We start from the raw sequence: 21,787 nt of genomic DNA, 5'->3' as shown, positions 1-21,787 counted from the left end.
CAATAAAACTTACTGTCGCTCTCGCGGTTTCTTTCCACTAATTGGTCAATTGTTGCTTGTAGCTGCAATAGTAGTATCTCTAAGGTTTTGTGGTTTCGAAAGCAGTAGAAAAAAAAAACTCCAACCTCATCGACTCGTCGACGCAAACTATCGCATTCGTCTTGTTTCCATTCCAGATCTCCTTCGAGTTGTTGTAGACGAGCTTTTACATCTCGAGTTTCACCTCCTGCTTTGTGAGTTTCCTCCTCAAGACACTGTAGTTGCTCATGAAGTTCTTCATTTGCACGACGATGTTCCGCAATAGCTTCACGATGTTCCTCGAGCTGAAAATCATTCAAGTGAATATAAAAATATAATTTTTAACCGTACAGAACAGGAAATCCCGTCTCGAAATGGAGCGCGTTAGACAGAGGAAAGGCATCCGTCGCGCTGCGTCGCGCCCACGCAGTTAAACGTATTCGACGCCGACTATGCATCTCGAGCTGCTGCGCCCTGTCGTAACAGCTGTTCAGAATTATTTGAACTTATTCCATACATATTTCCCCCTTCTGCTTTTATTATTTTTTATTTTTTTATAATTTTACTGCTTAGCAACCCACAAGAAAACGATATCTCTTCCAGCGAAGCTCGAAACTATATGTCCTAACGCTTACCAAAATGACGCTCTACGTTCCGACTAAAGCGTATTTTTTAAAAAAAAAAGAAAGTTGTACAACACAGCTAACCATCGACTATCAACGACTTTCCGGCTTAGGTATGAGAAGTCTTCAATTCCGCTAGCGATAGCCGCTGAGCGGTGTCTGCTGGCCTCACTTATATCACATTTATAAGTGTTCATTATGCCAAGTGACTGCATAATGGTGATTACAAAGAAACGGCAAGTCGCGGTCAAAGTCTTCGCGTTCATGTGGTGTAAGCGAAGAAGGCTACGTAAGAAAACGAAAAACTGGTACTTACATGAGAAATCAAGCGAAAACAAGCAATGTGGTTTTATGTGAGGAACACTTGACCACCCACTCAGTTAGGAATTTACTGACACTACCCAGCTACCCTCTATCTATGGCGCTCCTCAAAAATTTTGTCCCCTTATTTCTAAAATTACTACTCATCACCGCGGTTACAGCGCGCTCTAGGTGGCTCTTTGTCAAATCTCGCAATCCACATATAAATACACTATGGGCTTGTTGGGCGATGATCGTAATGTCAATGAAGCGATGAGAACAATGGAAAGGGTATTTGATCCAAGAAAAAACGCACGGATAGGCGATTAGAGACAAAATTCCACGAATCTGACGTGGTAAGGGAATCCGAGTGAAAAGCTAGAGATGGGGTTGCGGAGCGCGAGATTCGGAGTTGTTCCGCTCCTCTCTCCCTAATCGTCATTTAAAAAAACGGCGTGAAAGACGTGGTTTTCACAATGATTTCAGTTGCAACGCGCTGCATCCACGTGCGAGCGGTCGAGGGTTAATGAGGTCTCTTCACTATCCTATTGATGTAAAATCGATGAATAAGCTGGTGAAAGTAGCGGGACGTGTGCACAGAGAGCGTTTTAACACAGCTCGTAGGAAATAACGCGGTTCCCGTGCCGTTTTTTACGGTAATCAGAGAAAAATAACGGAACCAACACGGATCCCGCAATCTGGAATCCCATCCATCTCTAGCTCTTCCCTCACCACGTCAGATTCATGGTATGCTGCCTTTTGGTGGATGAATGACACTACAGAAAACACGAAGCACAACACTAGCAAGGAAGAGCTTAGAACAAACCTCAGCTAGTTTTTCTCGCAACATTTTCTGGATCATCAAAACTTTTCCATGAAGATCCAAGTTCTCTGAGGATTCCAAGTGAAGTTCCTGAAAGAGTTGCACATATCGTAGTTTTGAAAATAAAAGTCGGGATTGCTGACAGGTGCTTACAGAAATCATAGTTTCGATGATGACTTGAATATTGTGGTGGGTGTTATCAGCCGATGGTAGGGATGTCTGCAACAATTTCTTTTTCTGAGAAATAGCGCCATTTTAACGGATTATTACTGACCTGTTCCTGGTTATCCTGCGCAAGAGTTCTTTCTCTTTCTAACTCTGTCATCTTAGCATAGATTACATTATAGGCGGCTTGTAGTTGGCCATAGTACTCGCTGAGCTGAGCGTATGCTTTCTCTACTTGTTCCCTGGAAAAAATAGCAAATTATCCGATGAAACATTTTCTCAGTAAGAAGATGTAAGACGCACCGTCTTGTCTCCATCTCTAAGCATTCGGCTAGTCTGCGATTACTCTCATTTTCCGCTTCAGCAGCTTGACGAGAAGCTTTCTCGGTAAGTTCAGTCTTAAAATTAGTGTTAAACTTTTAAAAAGAGAGAAGTGCACGTGAAACTATGTAAGAACAAATTTCCCAATGTCTAAATTATTAAAATCAAATTAAAATTTTATTCATCATTATTTTACTTATTACTTACTTTTATAAATAATTTTACTCTTTTCGTTAGATTTTCCTGATTTTTTTTTGGAAATACTTCTTCACCTCACCTGTTCGGATAATTCGCAATCTAACGCATCGGCTCGCTTCTTTTCAGCAGTTAACGAGGAATCCAGCTGTACCACACGGTCCTGTAGTTGTTCGCGATCCAAAATTGACTGAAACACGCAAAATGATAATACAAATACAAAAAAGGGAGAGACTGAAGAAGAAGAAGAAGACTGACCGCCTTTAACTGGCCGTTAAGTGACCAGATTTCTCCCTTAAGCGCTTCCACGGCGTTTTCAAGTTCGGTCTTTAGTTGCCACATTTTCTCCACGTCCTGAAAAATATTTTTTTTTTCGCAGTCCAAATAAAAAATTTGTGCCGTCCCAGTCAAAATCAATACCATCTTATAATTACTTTCTGCAGATGAGCATAGCATAAAAAGCAGTGACCCGTACCTCAGTGAGGTCCTTCTGCATCTGATTAGACTCGTTCACGCATTGTCGCAGGATCAAATTTTCCGCGAAAAGATCGGTGTTCGTCGAGATAGGGGCAGCTGTTGTAGACGTTGGTGTTTCTTGAAGCAAAACGTTATTTTTGAAAAAAAAACCATAATAATAAACCTCCCCAGAAAAGAAAACTGTTCTCAGCATACCTTCTTCAACTCGGGGATTTGCTTCAGGAACCGTCACTTCAACGGTTGCTGTAGGCATCTCCATAGGTTCCCTTACATTCACCGTTGCGGTTACCTCAGCTTGATTCGCATCAAATGTTACGGACTCGGTTTCTCCAATCAGGACACTAGCCACAACTTCTGAGGTTGTGTTGGCAGCCCGAAGCAGAGCGGTTTGCTAGAATAATCTGGATACTATTCTGTCAAGAAGGATCTCATCATGCATAAAAGGTACATAACATCCAATCTACAATATGTCTCACATAATTTTTGCGATACAATCAGCTGCAATGTACAGTTGTTCCGAGAAATATAGGATTTTACCATGAATGCTGTTCAAATCTGGATGTATAACCTCAAATAACAACAACTGTAGCGTTGCAGCTGTACAACGCAGTGTTACACTAGTGGTTATTGGTAAAAATTGTGAAATGTGAGATGAAAAGAAAGAATTTCGATGCTGAGGGGAAAAATGGAAGAAGAGACTGGAGATAAAATTTCTCCAATGGAGATCTACTCGCTAGTACTCGTAAACGTCAATACGAGAATTAGTCGTATGGAAGGTACTTCAGCGAGCCATAATGTACGTAAATTCACAAAACATGGTTTTTGCATCGTAACGTGGCCTTTTAAGCCGTATTTCTTTAGGTGAATATTTTTCTAGAGGTTAGAGTATTAGTGATGTTTATAGGGGAAAATTGCTACTGAAAATATTACAACTTGAGAAGAATGGGGTTTAAAAGGTAATTTTTTTAAAGAGCTACAATTGCTCAAAGCCCGCAGAACCGTTGGAAGTATGGGGGATGAATACGACTTATTCGCATCGCGATTCTTTCTAAAAAGTTGTCACATTCCTGCTGCTATTCCTGCTGTACGAGATCCGTATTTTCTGATGCATTACACGCTGCGTTCGTGCATGGATGTGCAGCGCGTTTCAGAGCAGTTACCAATTGGAAATCGAAATGGCGAGCCAGAAACGTCATGATGTACTGCGTTGGTAGGCAGTGATGCGATTACATAGTGCACTATACAATAGAGCAAATTTCATCCTTACAACTCAAATTCTATTCAAGTTTCAGAGTTTTTCGTGAAATGCTTGCATGCTTTCACTTTTACATGTACTATTGAATCTGCTAGAGCACAATAAATCCATAGATTCTAACTCAGACTTTAGATGGATTTGCATGCAATACTTTTGTCACTGCAATACTTTTAAAACCACATAGAAAGAAGCACTACGTATGACAGACAGAAAATCCTCACCAAATTCCACCGTTTTGACGGAGATGTAGTCGGATCATCAATCTGTTGTGATGAGAATTTTTGAAGACATGTTTTAAATTTTAAAATTGGATTAGAAGCCCTAGAATACAAATATGTCCGGGTTTGACTTTAGAAGAAAGACCTTGGTCGACTAGTTCTGTGCACTTTATGTTTCTGCGCTAGTCCCCTATTGAATTGAGTCAACTTGTCTTTCTTCGTTCACAAATACGATATAACATCAGGAAAAAAAACCGAAAAAATCGGCGAAATCCAGAAATTATTTGACTCAACGACTATTCCTTAAGTTATAGGAGTAATAATAGTAATAATAGTAATAGGAATAGTAATAATTTCTAACATGAATGCTTATAACACTAACAAAAAACTAGTAGAATTCTTTACCTGGACATTTTCTGCTCCTTTATACTTCAGTAATTCTCTCCGAAGTCTTTCAACTTCCGCAGACTTCTCCTCTGTTGTTTTCCTCAAATCATCGACAACGGTCTTGCTATGAGCGAGATCACTTTCCGTCTCCGATAATCGCTCCTCCACATCGGAAATGGTACGTCGGGCGTCTTCCAGGGAAATTGAGAGTGTCCTTACTTCTTCAGAATGGGCTAAAATAAACATCTTAATTCAGCGGAAGATGACATTCTTTTCCATATTCTATCTCACCTCTATACAACTCTGATGATTTTTCTTGCTCCTGATGTAAAGCTGTCTCATTTGCGGTCATTTCTTGGAAAGTGGATGCGAGCTTTTCTTCTAGTAATTTGTTTTTCTCGTGAAGTTCGCTAACCTTTGCCATGAGCTCTAAAACATGGAATAAAATAGGCCTATGCGTTCAGCTTTATTTTTTTTTTTTTTTGAAATAGGGAATAGAACAGAAATTCAAAGCGTGAATGGTTCGTTCAGAAAGAAAAAACGAAATAAAGATTAAGGGTCCAAAGTAAATAAGAGAGAACGGTGGAGGCTGGTACATGGATGTAAAATCGAGTATACATTTCTTTTTCAAATTATATACGCATTCCATCGCAATAGGGAGGGAAATAAAAAAGATGGGATTTCTCTTATCAAGCAGGATTGTTCCAGAGTAATCAGAATGACTTCTATTTTGTTACCTAAGTATTGGCAAATTGAATAGCTGTATTTCCAATCAATGTCAGTGCGTTCAGTCATGACGTTCTCAATGATTTGGAGCATATTTTTGTGAATTAATGCATTTTTTACATATTTCTTTTTCTTTCTTTTTTTCTTCGAATACATCCGATTATTGATTTCATATACGATAGTGAAGTCATCGTAAACAAGAAGAAATCGGTGAAATCGGGTGGCTGAAACCATCGACTAGTTGGGTCTCAGCTCATTTACCTTCTTAAATTTTTTTTTCTGAAGAAGTAACTGAGAAAACAATGCTGAGGAAATTTTCGCCGAAGTTTCCCCTACCTCTCAGAGATTCTTCATCTTTCACCGTATCTCCGACGACCTGCTCGTTCAGATGTTCCAATGTCTCTTCATGAACTTGCATAGTTTCACTAAGCTCCTAAAATGAGGATTTCAGGAGAATACCGTCAGTAAGTCAATATAGTTACAAACTTGATTTTTCAATCGAGCTTCAGACAGCTCCTTCTCTAGTTCTTCTTCGAGCATTTCATGCAATTTCAGTTCCATCTCGAAATGTTCCGATTCTCCATGAAGAGTTGTGATTTGAGCTTTCAAGGCAATAACTTCTTTCTCCATTTCTAACATGGTATGGTTGTATTCGGTGTTAAGTTCGCGAGACAAACGATTTTCAAGTTCAAGCTCCTGAAAGTTGATAATTATTATTAATATTCAGGTGTATTGTATAAATTCGCCTAGTAGTTATCTCCAGAATTTTCCGGAACAGAACACCATGTAAGGGTGTACCAACCTTGATGGTGTTTCGAAGCTTTTCTAGGCCTTCATCTGTTTGCTGGGCTTCGGCAGCTGTTGTCTGCACGAACTCTTGGACGACAACTCTTTCCTGCACCTCCTCAACCGTAGGTAAAACCTTGGTCGATTCACTCTTTTCTTTATCCCGCAGCTGTTTTAACGCTATCTTTAGTTTCCTCTTCTCCTGAAAATAATAGTGTCTATTATAGCATGCATGTTTGATAGTGCAGAATTCTTTTTCTTCCCGGATTATAATTTAAGCCATTGGGGAATCGATAAAATGGAGCTGGGCCCTTTTTATGTGCACAGTCGAAGGTTTACGCTTCTCAATTCCATACAATTGATTTCATTATCTTCCAGATTAGTTGCTTTTGCTACCTACACTTTTCTCCAGAGAAAAAATGTACATATGCATACGCAAGGTGGAGAAAGTTGGAAATTTTCTCTGCGCCCAAAGAATTTGATGTAGGCGAATGTACATTAGTAACATGACACGATGGCTTGGATTCATTATTTATGGGGTATGATGCATACTGTACCACTGACTAATTAGCGATTATTGTCGAAAATACTAGGAATATTCGTTTGAACTTTGCCTGGTTTTTTTTCGTGCGAATTTCATTCCAGTAATGGAATAAGTCGCCGGGATATTTTCTTACAAACAAGCATTATTCTCCTATTTTCCCAAGAGTATTGAAATCCTTCCATTTGAAGTATTGGCCGAAAAGCTTACCGCTTTGTCCTGCTCAATCTTCGTCCTCGCTTCTTGCAACTCTTTTTCGAGGCATGTAATCTTCTCCTCAAATGCTGTCATATACTCGACGTGTTGCACCTAAACTCCGCCACATTGGTTGTTTACGGAAAAAGTCCTGGATAAATTCTCTTTTTCAGGATCCAGACCAGTCAGAATAATTCCGTAGTAGAATTTGGTAGAGAATTCTCAAACCTTTACCTCGAGGTATATAAGGAAGCGCCTATCACCTGTATGAAGAAACATGGCTTCAATTGATCAAAGCCAAGTCTGCAAAATATCCTCTATTATGAGTCCATAGTCTCTATTCTTACAAGACCATAGTCCGACAATCGCCACCACCAACAGCCATTCAAGGAGGACATCATTTCACAACCAAAGCAACGTTTATTGTTGATACAGCGTTTTCGGTCAGAAGAAATATTATTCGAAGAACAATCTCATTCTGGACTCTCTACTGCCTTGGACAACGAGATGAATCGGCGTGATCCTTTGAGAAGAAACTCCAATGCCACTATTCTCAAATTTTCGACGTCACCTAGGCACCTGTCTACTTTACGTCAACAGCCGTCCTCGGGCTGCGAAGCAAGGCTTACACAAGATTACCAAACTCGGATTGGAAGTGCTGCTCATGCTACTTATTCTCTCAACCTACCACGACCCGACTAATACTTCGTCCACTGATTCCTCTTTATGAAAAGAAATTTGAAAAAAATTTGAAAAAAGGCAGCAAATCAGAACTGATTTCTTCAAGTCTCCACAGGGCTAGGCACCGAAAATTCAGAATTCCTGGATATATGTATGTTGCAGACCACCGATGTATTTTCTCATCATCAATGGAGATCTCATTGTAATAGAAATATCAAGGTCGCAAGTAAGGAAAACGTCATTCGGGTCTTTTTCGTCAACCCTATAATTGAAGTAAGGACAAGCGAAGTCCAATTTAATATTTTTTCTATTCTGATTCCAACGCACCTTATTGATAACCTCAAGTGAGTTCTTCCTACTCTGAGGTGAGCTCGATTCACCTTCGAGAACTTTCTTACACACCTCTTCCCATTTCGCTCTTCCAGATGATCTTTCTTGCTCGAGCTTAAACAATGCTTTTGCGTGAGGAGTATTTAAGCTGTTTGCTCTTCACTGGGTAAAAACAACTTTCCAAAACTACAGACCTCTTCTCGGAGTTGTTCCAGCTCCTTCTTGACAGCATTTGTTTCCTTTAGACCCAAACGTGCATTGTCCAATTCGGAACGTGCAGCGAACAATTCGCTTTCGAGCCTTTCGATCTTCTCGGAGGATTCTCCTAGGTCCACGCGTTGACTGGCTAGAGATGCCTCTGCAGCTGCTAGGGTAGATTTCAGTGTGTTCAGTTCTTGTGCTACGGTTTGCTTCTGTTCTCGAACATCGTCAAGCTCTTTCCTTGCCGATTCAAGCTCATTATGAAGCTTCTGATCCTGAAATAAAGATTTCCAGAGTGATTACAATGATTAATTGTTCGCAAAAAGTTTCTCGAATTGTTAGCAATCTAACCGTAGAAATTCTTAATGTATCTTTTAAAGTTCTGTATTATGACTTGGATTATATATTTCAAAGGGTTTAAATCCCATATATACCCTGCTTTTGAAAACAGCGTAATAGTGGACAAGTTCAATTCCAAAAAAAAAATCCTCGAGTGGTTCTCCTCTTTTGTAAGTGTATTCTTCTTACTTACTAGTTGAGCGTGTCGAAATTTTCAGCGGGACAAAAATGAAAATCAAATCGAACCCAAGTCCTTAATTTGTTCATCTTATCTTTTCCCTGTTAACTTTGCGCAGTTCCAGAGGCAAAGAGGATTATATGGAGCTTCTGATCCTTCAGTGAAAGGCACTTCACAACACTAAATCCTTTTCTTGGATCTTCTCCGAGACGGAATAAGTGTAGTTCTTAGAATCCGATAGAATCCGAGCAAACAATCCGCTGCCATCAAGCTCAAATAAGCAGCAGAAGCTTCTCAATCTGCACAATCACAGAAGAATTCAGTTTGCCGTCGTTCTACCACCCGTACAATCGCTGGGGATGCAGGTGTGCAACCAAGGCAGCTTCGTAGCCATGGCTGCTTTTTTTGGACATCTAGCGGGAATTGAGCGTGATCACGGCCAGTTTGTAAACTACACCCTTACGTCTCCTACTCATCCAACATCGTCAATTTCGTGGAGCGTTGGTTTTGAGCTAAAGACGTTGAACTCGAGCGATGTTCACATATGTTTTAGCATAATTTCAGGCCAAAAAGTAATAAGTAATCAAGCGGTTCTACTGGTACACAACACTAGAGTTTCTAGTCGAAAATATGTCTATTTCCGTAACGGTAACATGAGGTCCCACAGAATATTATATATTATATATTATATATTATTTGTGTTCTCAAATAAAAATCTATCCTATTACTATCTACATTCCGTCCTAAACGAAAGATTACGAGTTTGATTTGTTTAATTTGAGCTCTATTAAAAATTCATCACTATGTTATAATGAGTCATTTACCTCCTCGTTTTCTGAAGACTTCCGATCCTGTTGTGTTGACAACTCTTCTGATGCCTTTTCGTACATCATTCTCAAACTGCAACAGATAAACCTCTAGACTTTTCAAAAGGGTCCTTTTCAAAAGAAGTTAAGTGATCCAACCTCTGATTCTCTTCGTCTTTAGCGTTCAAATCAAGTACCAGAGTTTCAACCTTGGTCATCAGCTCAAAGTTCGTGCATCGCATCGTGTCAAGTTCCTCAGCAGTTTCCGCACATTTCGCCTTCAATTGTTCTAGTTCTCGGCCGACGACGCTCATTTCTTCCAGCTCCTCCCGAAGACGAGTTAATTCCGACTCTTGTTCAGCCGCTGGAAGAGTTATTACACTATTTTATACCACATAAAACTAATGCGTTGTGAATCACCTCTAGTTCTCAGCTGTTCTACTTCCATCTCTAGTCCGGTCTGTCCCGGTTGAGCACTGCTCTCTCGCCATTCTTCTCTTCTGCGTTCGGTTGATAAGCTTCTTCTGGACAGCTTTAATTGAGCGTCGTGCAGTTCTTCTAGTAGCCGAGCGGCTTCTGAAATAAAATTAGGCAGGATGTAACCGAGTCCGATAATCCTTTTACAAAATAAACTGAGTAGTCTTGTACGAAAAGATGGAGGATGAAATATTCGTCAACCCTTTTGGGATGTGCCAACATGTTCGACTCCATTTCAGAATTGAACAAGGTTTATGAACGCGTAAGTAGGCCATACGATGACTTACGATGGTCAGCCGTTGCATTGATTCAGTGTTTTTATCCTCAAAGTCAAGTGTGGTAAAAATTTAACGATCTGAGTGAGGCGAAAGCCTTGGTTAGTTGGTGGTTTTAGTCACCGACCACCAACAGTGTAAACATACTGGTTTTTCTTACAACTGCATTATACCCGCCTTTAGTTTTCTGCTGAATAAAAAAGTATTAGAATCTATAATGGAGTGTAAGAGGAATGTCACGTGTATCTTTTCAAATAATGATTCGCATCCAAAAATTTCTTCATTATAGTCCTTTAATTTTGGAATATCATTTCTCAAACTATAATAAAAGTCATTCGTAGGAAATTTTAATACCCTTCGTGTCTCACGCTAAAGGAGAAACCACTGGGCGACTGTCGCACACGATCGAGACAAATAGTAAAATCACTGGCGCCCGCTCTAACATTTCGAAGAAGAACGGGGGCAAAAATAATTTCTCAAACGAACCTTGGACACTGTAAACTCTGCATATTCAGAAATGTTTATCTTTTATAGTTTCCTTCACTGCCACTAGTGTTATAACTAGAGAATTCTCCTGTTTTTGTTCCAAATTATTATTTCCACAGTTAAAACTAGGTTGCACTTAGGGTTTGTAGTACCACTTGTTTCATTGATTTCCTGAGTGCATTGCTCAAGCTATATAACTGCTATGATCAGCATTTCAATGCTTCATGTCAACATCTCATGCCCTTAGCATTCATTGTAGATTTCATTTCAGCGGCTTCTCTCCCAGAATCAGTCATTAGAAATCAATATGACCCGTTTTCTTGTGTCAGCGATGAAAACTCATTCATCAAGTGCTTTTATCCGTCCCACGATTATTCATCAAAACTTTAAAACACCGAGATAGTTAATGGCTTAGTTGAAGAAAAGATGACCTTATCTTTTTTTAACATTTTCATGACAAGTAGTTAGACGTTCATAGAATCTGAGACATTTATTTAACACCTATTTACCTCACTAAGTTCACTTATTTCACATACTCAAGACGCATCAAAAACCGGTACCACTAATCTGTTGCAGAAACTCCACGCTGCTTCATACGATCACCATAATTCATGAAAGTCCAGCGAAAAAAGACACTTCACTCACCGTTGCTCTTTCTTTCGGCCTCGAGTCGTGCTGTTTCAATTCGCAGTTCACAATCGGCTCTGTAGACTGACTCGCGCTCCTCAGCCTGTAAGGGAGAGATCAACACAGCTATCCTTACATTCACCCCACTACATGATTGCTAACGATCATGCTGATATAAACATTTGTCTTAGTTCTTCGTTTTTTATGAGATGCTTTGCTTCAAACCTCAAAATATAAATTTATCCTACAATAAAAGTATTAATGGTTACGCCTAAACAGGTATGGAACAGTTTTGACGTTTTGAAACATTACGGTAACCGCTCTTGTTCACGGACCCAACCATTCTCGCTGGTGACGGATTTGTTTTCGGTTCACTGGTGGATAGAAAGGAATGAGGATTTGAGAAATCTCGTACTTCCTGACAGCGACGAAGGCCAATCGATACCGCCTTTTTGCTTGCTAATCAGAGCGAATGCACGTATCGCGCCATCATTTCCATCTCTTTCCAGAAATAGCTAGGGGCAGTAGAATGTAGAATGAAGTTTCTAGTACGCACGCAAGATGATTCCGAAAAGAAAAAAATCCGGGGGTATGGGAAAGAAGTAGGAGAATGACAGCTTGATTAATTTTGAAAGGAGATAAATAGCGGCTATGTGCATATTTTATACACTCTTAAAACTTTTACGCACCCTCTTAATTCAAGTTCTGTTCAAGAAAAAATTCCACTTTTCTTATAATTTTTTGCTTCCATTTTTATTCTCTTTGCATGCTGAAATCACGAATGAAGCTTAACTACAAAATTCTGCGTGATATGGACAAAACAGCTACTCTGAGATTTTCTAACCTCAAGAAATTCCCATAAAAGTTTTTTTTTTTTTTTTGATCAGTCAATGCAGAAGTTGGAAATCAATCAGAAACTCTCTAGATTAAAGATCTCCATATTTTCAATCTGTCAATCACGAGAAATTGTTCTGAATTAATCGTGGGCTTACAACAGTTGCACTTTCCAAAGATTCGTTATGACCAAACTGCATGGAAACGAGCTCATTTAAATATGTCACACCTCGCGGATCCTTTTTTCCAGCTGCTTGCACGTCTCCGTCATGTCAGCCTCGTCTCGCTCACGCATCTCGAATTCACAAACTTTTTCCATCAATTTCTCGTTCTCCTCTTCCAGTACTCTGCATTTTTGATCGAGAGCCTTCGTGCGCAGTCGATCTTCTGAAAAACAGCTGTTCAAACAGGAGATTTGAATTGCTCACTAAGATACACTGAACAGAGTAGCTGTTCAGGCATTTCATCATCTCTGAATCATCCCTTCTCTCTGTCTATACCACGATCAGTTTTTTTTTTTAAATGAAAAGCAAGCTAAAAATGCCCAAAATACAACTTTCGCTTCTTAGTGGAGATCCTTGCGCGCCTGTGAGATCACATTTACGAATTCTCTGTATGGGCTTGAATTCTCCGCTTGTTGAATTTGTAGAAAATATTTTGACACTTTTGCCACCATTCTTGTAAACTACTCCCCGAATGCGAGCTAGTACATCATCACAGCAAGCACGAAAAAATCCCACAAACGTTGTTTTCAAAGCAAAAGTTCACACCTTTTTTATTGCTTCATTCCGGATGAACTAATTACTTTTGAGTGTGATCTAGTAAAATAATGCAACGAATTTTCTGAAGCAACTTTCTGAGACAACAAATATCGATTGCACAAGCGGGAAACTTTGTTCATGTTTATAAAACCTTTCATCTTACTGAATAATCACATACATTTCCATGCTTTGACGTTTGTTATTCCTTCGCTCCCGTAAACGTCACGTATTCTGTTAGATTTTAAGCTTTTTTCCTACGAAAAAAAGAGAAAAAAAGAACCGCTGTAAAGGTAAACACAACACCATCACCCTGCACATATTTCAATTCTTTCAAAAAAACTCCTTCCTCAGCGCTGCTACCCTTTTTTCAATAAAGCTGTCAAATTTTGAAGAAACATGGGAAAAAATGTGTAGTACGTCATTTCTCAGTGAAAAGTCTAATTTCTCACTATGTCTGGCTGTAGTGACATTTGAAAAATGCGCCGCAAACAGGTGGCGTCTGATACAACGTAATGCGATGAAAATCTTTCACGTAACGCTATTGAATTGATAGATGAAGTGGAATCGCACGTTGTAATCATGCGCAAACACGATCCTTTGAGCTTTTTCGTTGAATTCTACAAATTTCAAATTCTACACGTCATTGTTTGTCCTGAGTAGTGGGGTTTTCGTGATCTCTGAAAAGACGATTCGAAATGATTGGAATTTTTCATAGCTGGGCTTTAAAACAATTATGCGGATATTTCGATACGATTTAGAAGTTCATTATTCTTCTGTACATAAGATTAAGGCAAAAATTTCAATTATGTCATCTAATTTACTAGGTTGTAATTGGTTTTTAAACAAATGATCGAAGTTCTTACGAATTTCACTGTTACTGTCAAGTTAAACATGGTGTGGAAGGATAATTTTGAAAAGTGTGGCGTCAAACGGTTATTTCAAATACGCGTTTTTGCAGAATTAGACGTTGAACTGTTCTGAATTACTGTTTTATATCCAGGTATGGCAATCAAACTGTCCATCGCTGAACATATACAGTAACTTGAAATAATCAATATGTAAATCTGTGAAAGTGCGTATTCGAAACCACAATTTGGAGCACTATGTATCAAATTCAATAGAATTTTCGTTCCAGCATCATGCACTGAAAAACATACTCGAGTTCAGAATCAACCAGGTGCTACTGCAGTGTTATTATTGTTTTATCATAATCAGATTATTTTATTTTTGTTCTCTTACAATTGAGAGAAATGTATTATGAGCAAAATAAAATAACAATAAAATATAAACAATATAAATAAAATAACAAGCCAGAAACAATTCCTTACATTCTTTTCCTCAAATTTCTCCTCATACTTAATGGTATGTGCAACCACCCGTGCGGCAAACCCAATCGGTTTTTCCAACTTCAAAATTATGAAGGTTTCACAACAGGTTAAATTCAACACTGTAATCTCAGCAGATGCGTGCCTGGCATAATAATAGAATTTCAGTATTCGAAGCAAACTTTTGCTGAAATGGAGAATTTTCCACTTCAAGGGCAAACGTCACACGTACGTACACATGACAAGTCAACCGGTTTTTGTACGGCAGCGCCTGTTCACTGGATCGCACAGTCAACTTCTTATCAAGCGTAAAAGAAAACATCGCCTGACCTGTACATAGTACTTCGAATGTGATCATTTCGGCCTGTAATCGTTACTCCCAAAACAACGTCTCGCCTCTCAAATAAATCCCAACAATCTCCCAATAAACATTTACGCGTGTATGTGTGGAGGCATCATTAAACGCCATCACACCAAGGACATTCCTCGGAGTTTTTTCTTCGATCATACATGGTCTATCGCCATTCTGTACCCATGTTCGATGAGGGATGGAAATCCACTTCCCGCCCATTCTACGTATCGATCGGCGGTTGGCATAGGAAATTCTTCGCCTGTGTTTCCCAATTTTCTTTCCCAGCGATCCGAGCGCCTACCCTCATAGTGCCGCCCTTTTGTGTTTCCCACAATGATTCATATTGTTGTCACCGCCACTAGTGAGCCGGCCTACCCGCTCATTTGATTGATTTGAATTTGGTGTTACGTTTTTTGGGAATTCACAAATGGAACTACTCGGCAAATCGTTCATGAATCTTTTTCGCCCTAAATTTTTCACGGTGAAAATTTTGTAGAAGCACAAACAACACTTTGGCTTGCTTATTTTGTGTTCATTTTCTCATCAGATTGAAATAACCTTACTAGAAGATGCCAACATACAAGTGCCTTTCTTCTCGATTTTTTCCTAAATTTCTCATTGTATTACCTCAGAATCATGTTCAATAATATCCTTTTTCTTTCGCTTTTTTTTGCAGATTTCTCTTCTCTGAATCCCTCGAAAAGAAAAAGATTGACTAATCGTTCACGATTTTGTCTTTCAAACTGCTCAACTTAACAACACCTAGCAAAAAAATCTTATATTTCTGGATTTTGCAGGGTAGAGATTTATGTATTCATATCCTTGAACCATAACCAGTTTGGGCACCTATTAGTCATAAATATTCCATAACCAGTAGGAATCCTTAAAAGAATTGAATACCTAAACCAGTTATGACTAATACTCCTATCGTTTATTGTGCAGCCATGCTCTACAAATTGAATTCCTGGAATCTCTTAGGTTTATGCAAAGCAGCGAGATTGGTAGAAAGAGTGGGGAAAAATTTAAAATATATCTTGCAGCTTCTCTTAACAGAAATTCTGCCCTTCTTTATTTTTTTTTCTGATTGTCACCATTTTGCTTTCATTTTGTTTCACTGCTTTCATTTCATTCCTCATTACTCATTCATTGTGATTTTCAGCTGCTTCATTTTTCCTTTCTTTCTGAAAGCAGCGTAATTGGACATATCATGTAGATGTACTAAATAGGAATCCATTAGTTGTCCCGCAAACATCATGCAGAGAGACCGTTTCTAAAGCCGACAGGAAATTTACATCTCCTCCACTGTAAATTTCTCGACTTTTTTTTATTCTTCGAATCTGTCACTGTTTATGCACCCATCTCACCGGATCATGTTGTTAGAGGACGAATGACGTAGTTACGTCGAAAATTTTTATATTTCGCGAGGTCTGATGAGGTTAATCGCTTCAGCCGACCGATCGTTATCGACCGTTCGTTTCCTCCTCGGTCCTCAGTCACCGCCGCGTCGCAGAGCGTCAGCGGCTCACACTCCTGCCTGATGACCTCGTCCAGCTCCACGGCAAGCTCATGCCCGGACTGTCAATCTCGAACAGTACATTGGCGTAACACTTTGTCCGGATTACTCTACGGTATTCTATGTTTCCCCTGCGGGATTTATTGCTGTCTCCGACGAAGACAACAACATTGTACCAAATGTGAATGCGATGTAAGTGGTTTAGTGGCGTAATATCCGTTTGCAAGTTGAGTTCCAATCTATTTTTAAACTATTCTGACAAATTGTTGTTTTTTAACATATGTAATGCGACAGCAATGCACAAAATTTGCGGAAATTGCAGCAGTGCCAGTCATAAATGCCATGAAACTGCCTAATTGCTCACCATATAATCGGCCGAATAAGGTCTGCACCGCTGAGGCGACAAAAATTTGCCTCAAAACGAGCATTCTTTCGAGATTAACTTAACGACTTTTCTGGATTTCCTCTACTGCCCCACTTGAAATTTCTAAGAAGGTGCTAAGAACATGTTACTAAAAATATTTTTTAACAAGAACAAGGGGTGCTTCTTAGACAAACTCCACGCCTTTCTCATCGAATCGAAATCCACCATCTACTTCGTTTGGCCTCCATTTTTATCTTCAAGCCGAATCTCTTTCATGGATTGCAATAAACTCAGAAAGCTATGCTGTACTTTGCAACATAAGTGAACGTCCACGTATTCTTTGCTGTTTGGTGCTACCATTACGATTAAATATCGTTTCGTGACCAAAAAACAAGGACAGGGAGGATAAAAAGAACACTAGAAAGACCCAAAATGATCCTTTTCGGTGGGAAAACACTCAGTAAGATCCATGAACAGATCACCAAAAAAATCAGATCATAATCAATAATAACTTTCGGTGGTGGTTGCATTGAAGCATTTCATTTCTCTACAGTTACTCATTACTTATTTTTGCTACTGCCATAAACTACTTTGTTGTCATAAATTTCCCCATTCAGCGAAGACAGACATTCATAATGGTTTTCGAGCAACTGCATTTTCTTGAATATAAAAAACCACGTTGCTTTTGTTCCAAAATACAGTCACAAGTTGGGGAATGCACAAAAAACATTTAGAAGTATTTTCCAGCATTTAGAAGTATTTTGCATCATTTCCAGGCATGTACATTCCACCTAACTTCAAAACATCTATTACAATAACACTTATTATTACTGTTTTTACTAGAACTATTACCATTATCATACCCATTCCGCAAATTCCAGAACATTATTTCACATACTCATGTCTATTTCCGAATATTTTTTCGCCGCGCCGAAATAAGCTGATTACACAGGGGGAACGGTAAAGAGGGTCCCAGCGGATTCTCTGCGAATGCCTCCGAGACATAACGTGCCCAGTGGATATGCCGGCGGATACGCGAACATATCTCGGCGAGGTCACGCTCCAGTCATTCATGAAGACGCAGACAACCGCCGTAGATGTCCTTCCTACCACATAGACGCAGAAAACTGCGCAGTTACAAGGAAATATGCAAAGAAGAGTGGTGTGAGCTGTCGAAATGACCGAATAAGTCAAAGAATAATAGCGTTAGATTGAAGTATATGGGATTTTGTATGGTGTTCTAATGAAGAAAGGGAATGAGTTTGTCTTTATATCACCTTCAGAAAGTCTAGAAATCTTACCAAATTTGAACTCTTCTTGTTCCTGTAAGTTCCCGGAAGTCAGAGATACAGAAGGTCCCTCTGTCCAGAAATAAATTAGGCTACAAAAAAGCAGTTGGGAGTTACAGGATAACGATAATTCTCATTAATTTTGAGTTATTTTTGAAACCTGGAATTTTCCGTTTTAACGAAAATTTTCACGTAATTCGAAGCTATTAGACACATATTTATCTCATACTTCACGTGAGGATTTCTCTTGCTTCTGGTACGATTACTAAATTGAGGTCACCTCATGTTACAAAATTGAAGTGAATGTGTCTGATTCTCCAGAACAATTCAACAAATAGTGAATTATATCCTAGCCGGTGACGCAGCGTATGATTAGCGGTAGGTAAGCAGAGTCAGTTATTTAGGTGCCAACGAAAGTGAATCTCTTTAGGACACGCACCATCGCTAATTGCTCTGACGAGGCATGACCGGGGCATGGCTGAAATTCCGCCGGGACCCTCTTTACACGCACCCATTACACAGCACTTCCCAACGACTCTTTTTAATTCAAATATTATTGTTCGCGTTTGCTGCGTCATCAGAGCAAACAGTCCAGCACAGTTGTCAGCAGTTCGGTCATCCTCAAAACGACTTTGTTAACATTTTTTTGTCCTAACCCTCTAAAAATTCTACTATTAAGGTGATAAAGTCGTCACGAGTTCCGATGAAAACGTTCGGTTACGCGTTTCGAGGATATCAATCCATGAATAAAGGGATTCCAGCCACAATGGCAGTTGCGTACAAGAATTCCGCCTTCTCAGCAAGTACTATGTCGTCACGAGGGAATACGGACACCTCATCGAATTCCCGTTCTGAGCTTATTCATCATCAAGTTAATAATTAACGGCTTTTAACAATTTTTTTTAAAAATATTATGCAACGAAAAAATGTTCAATCAAAACGTGTTTGTTTCCCGAGAAAAAAATCGGTGCTGCTTCAACTTCGCTGTATTGATACAACACTATTAATTCTTCATATTCTGCTTGATATTTTTTTACCTTATCTGTTTTTCTCGGTATAAGCTGATTTCTTCTTGCTTTGTCACGGGTTATAGATCATAAATTTTCAATTTCTCAATTTTACCTCTTTACTATTCGAATATGTACGACAGTGAATCATGTGGTGAAAAACACTCAACAATGCCCTTCTTCGCCAAAAATGACATAACAGTAGCGAGAAAAGTGAAGAAAGGTCACCACAAGTCTGTAAGGCTTATCAATTTGGTCCGAAAACTATAATTCGATGCATAGCTTCTAAAAATTTCGCGAGAATTCCTAACATTTCGGCACTTTCCTCACTTTTCCATTTCGAATTTAAAGAAACAATCTGGTCGAATTCCTTTCTTCTTCTTTTTTTCATTTTTTTTTTGAGTGAAAGTTATTCTTGAGAGTTTAAGACGAATTCACAAAAACTGGATGCAAAAGTCCTTGGCAACAACTTGAAATTGGGAAGAATTTCGCGACAACTGACAGCTTTCAACCACTGAATACTGAGCACATGCCATGTGCATAATTTTAAAAGAGAAAATTTTCTTCAAAATTACATTACTTATCCTGACGTTATGATTGCAAACATAGTATATGGACGTAGTACATGCATACTATGCGAGTTACCGTTGCTGAGTTTCTGAGTGGGTTGCTCCTCGAGAACATGGGAGCGTCTACATATGTATTATGACTGTAAACCGAAACTATTTATGACAACTGCGTTCAAAAGAATGTAGAGAACAAATGGAAAGAAAAAGAGTAGCCATGACCAGCTCGCGCAGCAAATTCCTATTCATCTCTAAGGCTGTGGAGAATTCGATCGGATAGATTTTATACATGAGCAGATTGATCAAACTCGATGATCGACAATTCTTTTGAAAACAAATCGATTACTTCTGTTCCGCAAACTGTTAATCCAATCAAATTTTTCTAGTCTTTTAAAATCCCCTGCATACTGAATGAGTCAAGTTCCATGGGGACTTTACGTAATTAAAGGTGATTTCTGAAATTTTACACAATTCTGTATATCCTCTTGACACCTGCTCTAGAAACTCAAACTTTTACTCTATGTACATGCATAGAGGCATCATTCCACGAATCTGAGCTGGTAGCGATTCCAGGTGGAGCATTCGTATACGGGACGTGAGACTATGGAGAGGGGGATGATTCCGTCCATTTCTTCCTAATTGCCGCAAAAAACGGCCTGGAAGATACGGCTTCGGGCATTCTGGCGCACTTATTTTCTACAAGGAGTTCGATTGGAGCGCGCCAGCCTTGTGCGGCGCCGCATTTTCCGGGCCGTTTTTTTTACGGAAATTAGGAAGAAATGGACGGAATCACTCTCCTCTCCATAATTTACTATGCTGTATACGAGTCTCCACCTGAAATCTGATTCGTGGAGTGATGCCTTTAATTCGATCGGGTCGATTTCCTTTCATTTCTTTTTCTTTACATTTCTTTTCGGGATTGCGATATCTCTCCATCATTCTCAAAATGTTGGCATTCCAATGGACGTCGTCAATCACGTCTTTAAACGTCGACCTTTTGATTCCTCCAAAACAAGGCAAAAACAAAAAAAAACAGGCGCACATTTCTGCATTTTCCAACTCTTTCTTCTGCGTTGGGAATTAATTTCGGCACGAATTTCAATGCATAATGCGGTAATATAAATGAATATATAAATACATACATGTTACAATGCAATCACCTCAACGGCAAGCTGAATGAGCACCTCTTTTGTGATTTAGTTTTCCATCAACAAAAAAACATAACTTACAAAAATTTCTCCTTTTCCCCTCAAAATTGGTGACCCATATGCCTCAAATCTCTGCGAAAGGAAATCTCCTCCATGAGTTCCTTCATGTGCATTTCCGGATCTTCACGGAGTACGACAATCTTAGATTTACAAAATCATCTTCATTTGGAAATTTGCCGCATGTTCCACTCATCTTCCTACGAAATTTTTCGAAAACAACCTGGATATCTCGTCAAATTTCACGTTATCCCCATGAATCTAGGACAAAATCGATCTATTGTCTCGTCTATTGTCTTCTATTGTCCTAGGGGTATTATCAGTGACAGACATCAAAATATTTGGCCCGCTCCATATGAATTGAACCAGTTCAGAGAGCCACCGTAATTCACTGCTTCAGGGTAGCAAACGGTTAGGTCTGGAAACGAGAAAACAGCGCGACATAACTAGAGAACATATCATTTGTGGATAACCTGCACGAATTGTTGACTCATGACTCATGTAGCTGAGAGGTTTACACTGGATGATGATAAACCGCTGGTCGGTTCCTGCCGATCAAATGAAAAAAGTTTCAGTGTTGACACGAGATAAGGTGGTCTGGCTGTTCTATGAACGGCTAAGAAGAACAAATTAAACTCCTGGCATAGGAATTGTCTTTGCAATCCGGTAAAACCAAACATGGATGGCAGAGTACCCTTAAAAGATCACCCTAAATCATAGATGCGATAGGGAGGTGCCGGACCCTCCTCAGATGAAGAGGGTCTAATTCTTGGGCTGCATCTCAAGTGATGAGAATCATTTTACCAAAAGTGAAGGGGGTCGGAGCACTGGCTTCGACTATCGCATCTATACCCTAAATTTTTTCAGAACCGTAAAAACGCACCATTAGATTTTCTGTTGATCTGCTCTTTTTCCTTCTCAAGCGCTTTCAATTTCGTTTCGAAGGCTTTCGATCGTAGGAGAGCTCGATGATCGACCTATAACTCAAAAATTATTTGATTTGCAACTTTATTTAATCATAAAATAACCTTAGAAGCTCCCAATGATTCGCGAAGAATTCCTATATGTTCCTCGTAGATGACGACGTCTGCTTCGAGAATTTCGATCAGTTGATCTTGAGCGATGATCGCATCTTGAAAAG

At 39.3% G+C, this 21,787-nt stretch overlaps 1 protein-coding gene across 2 annotated transcripts in view; it reads right to left on the bottom strand.

The window, feature by feature from the left end:
• RB195_017657 (uncharacterized protein) overlaps positions 1-21,787 on the bottom strand; it is a gene marked incomplete at both ends in the record, with an annotated part of 43,018 nt that overhangs the window by 10,038 nt on the left and 11,193 nt on the right. For both annotated transcript variants that reach the window (XM_064184746.1, XM_064184747.1), the window contains 25 exons: positions 14-62; positions 126-323; positions 1,768-1,854; positions 1,918-1,983; positions 2,039-2,171; positions 2,233-2,327; positions 2,528-2,635; positions 2,704-2,799; positions 2,921-3,039; positions 3,118-3,313; positions 4,801-5,015; positions 5,074-5,211; positions 5,845-5,941; positions 5,995-6,204; positions 6,311-6,496; positions 7,046-7,144; positions 8,039-8,155; positions 8,236-8,517; positions 9,584-9,659; positions 9,725-9,929; positions 9,986-10,141; positions 11,449-11,533; positions 12,494-12,651; positions 21,530-21,623; positions 21,675-21,778. In XM_064184746.1, coding sequence (XP_064040627.1) covers positions 14-62; positions 126-323; positions 1,768-1,854; positions 1,918-1,983; positions 2,039-2,171; positions 2,233-2,327; positions 2,528-2,635; positions 2,704-2,799; positions 2,921-3,039; positions 3,118-3,313; positions 4,801-5,015; positions 5,074-5,211; positions 5,845-5,941; positions 5,995-6,204; positions 6,311-6,496; positions 7,046-7,144; positions 8,039-8,155; positions 8,236-8,517; positions 9,584-9,659; positions 9,725-9,929; positions 9,986-10,141; positions 11,449-11,533; positions 12,494-12,651; positions 21,530-21,623; positions 21,675-21,778 — 3,369 coding nt within the window. The remainder of the gene's footprint in view (positions 1-13; positions 63-125; positions 324-1,767; positions 1,855-1,917; positions 1,984-2,038; positions 2,172-2,232; positions 2,328-2,527; positions 2,636-2,703; positions 2,800-2,920; positions 3,040-3,117; positions 3,314-4,800; positions 5,016-5,073; positions 5,212-5,844; positions 5,942-5,994; positions 6,205-6,310; positions 6,497-7,045; positions 7,145-8,038; positions 8,156-8,235; positions 8,518-9,583; positions 9,660-9,724; positions 9,930-9,985; positions 10,142-11,448; positions 11,534-12,493; positions 12,652-21,529; positions 21,624-21,674; positions 21,779-21,787) is intronic.

Source organism: Necator americanus, chromosome II, assembly GCF_031761385.1.
Source record: "Necator americanus strain Aroian chromosome II, whole genome shotgun sequence".
Lineage (NCBI taxonomy): Eukaryota > Metazoa > Nematoda > Chromadorea > Rhabditida > Ancylostomatidae > Necator > Necator americanus.
This window is presented reverse-complemented; position numbering and strand designations above follow the sequence as displayed.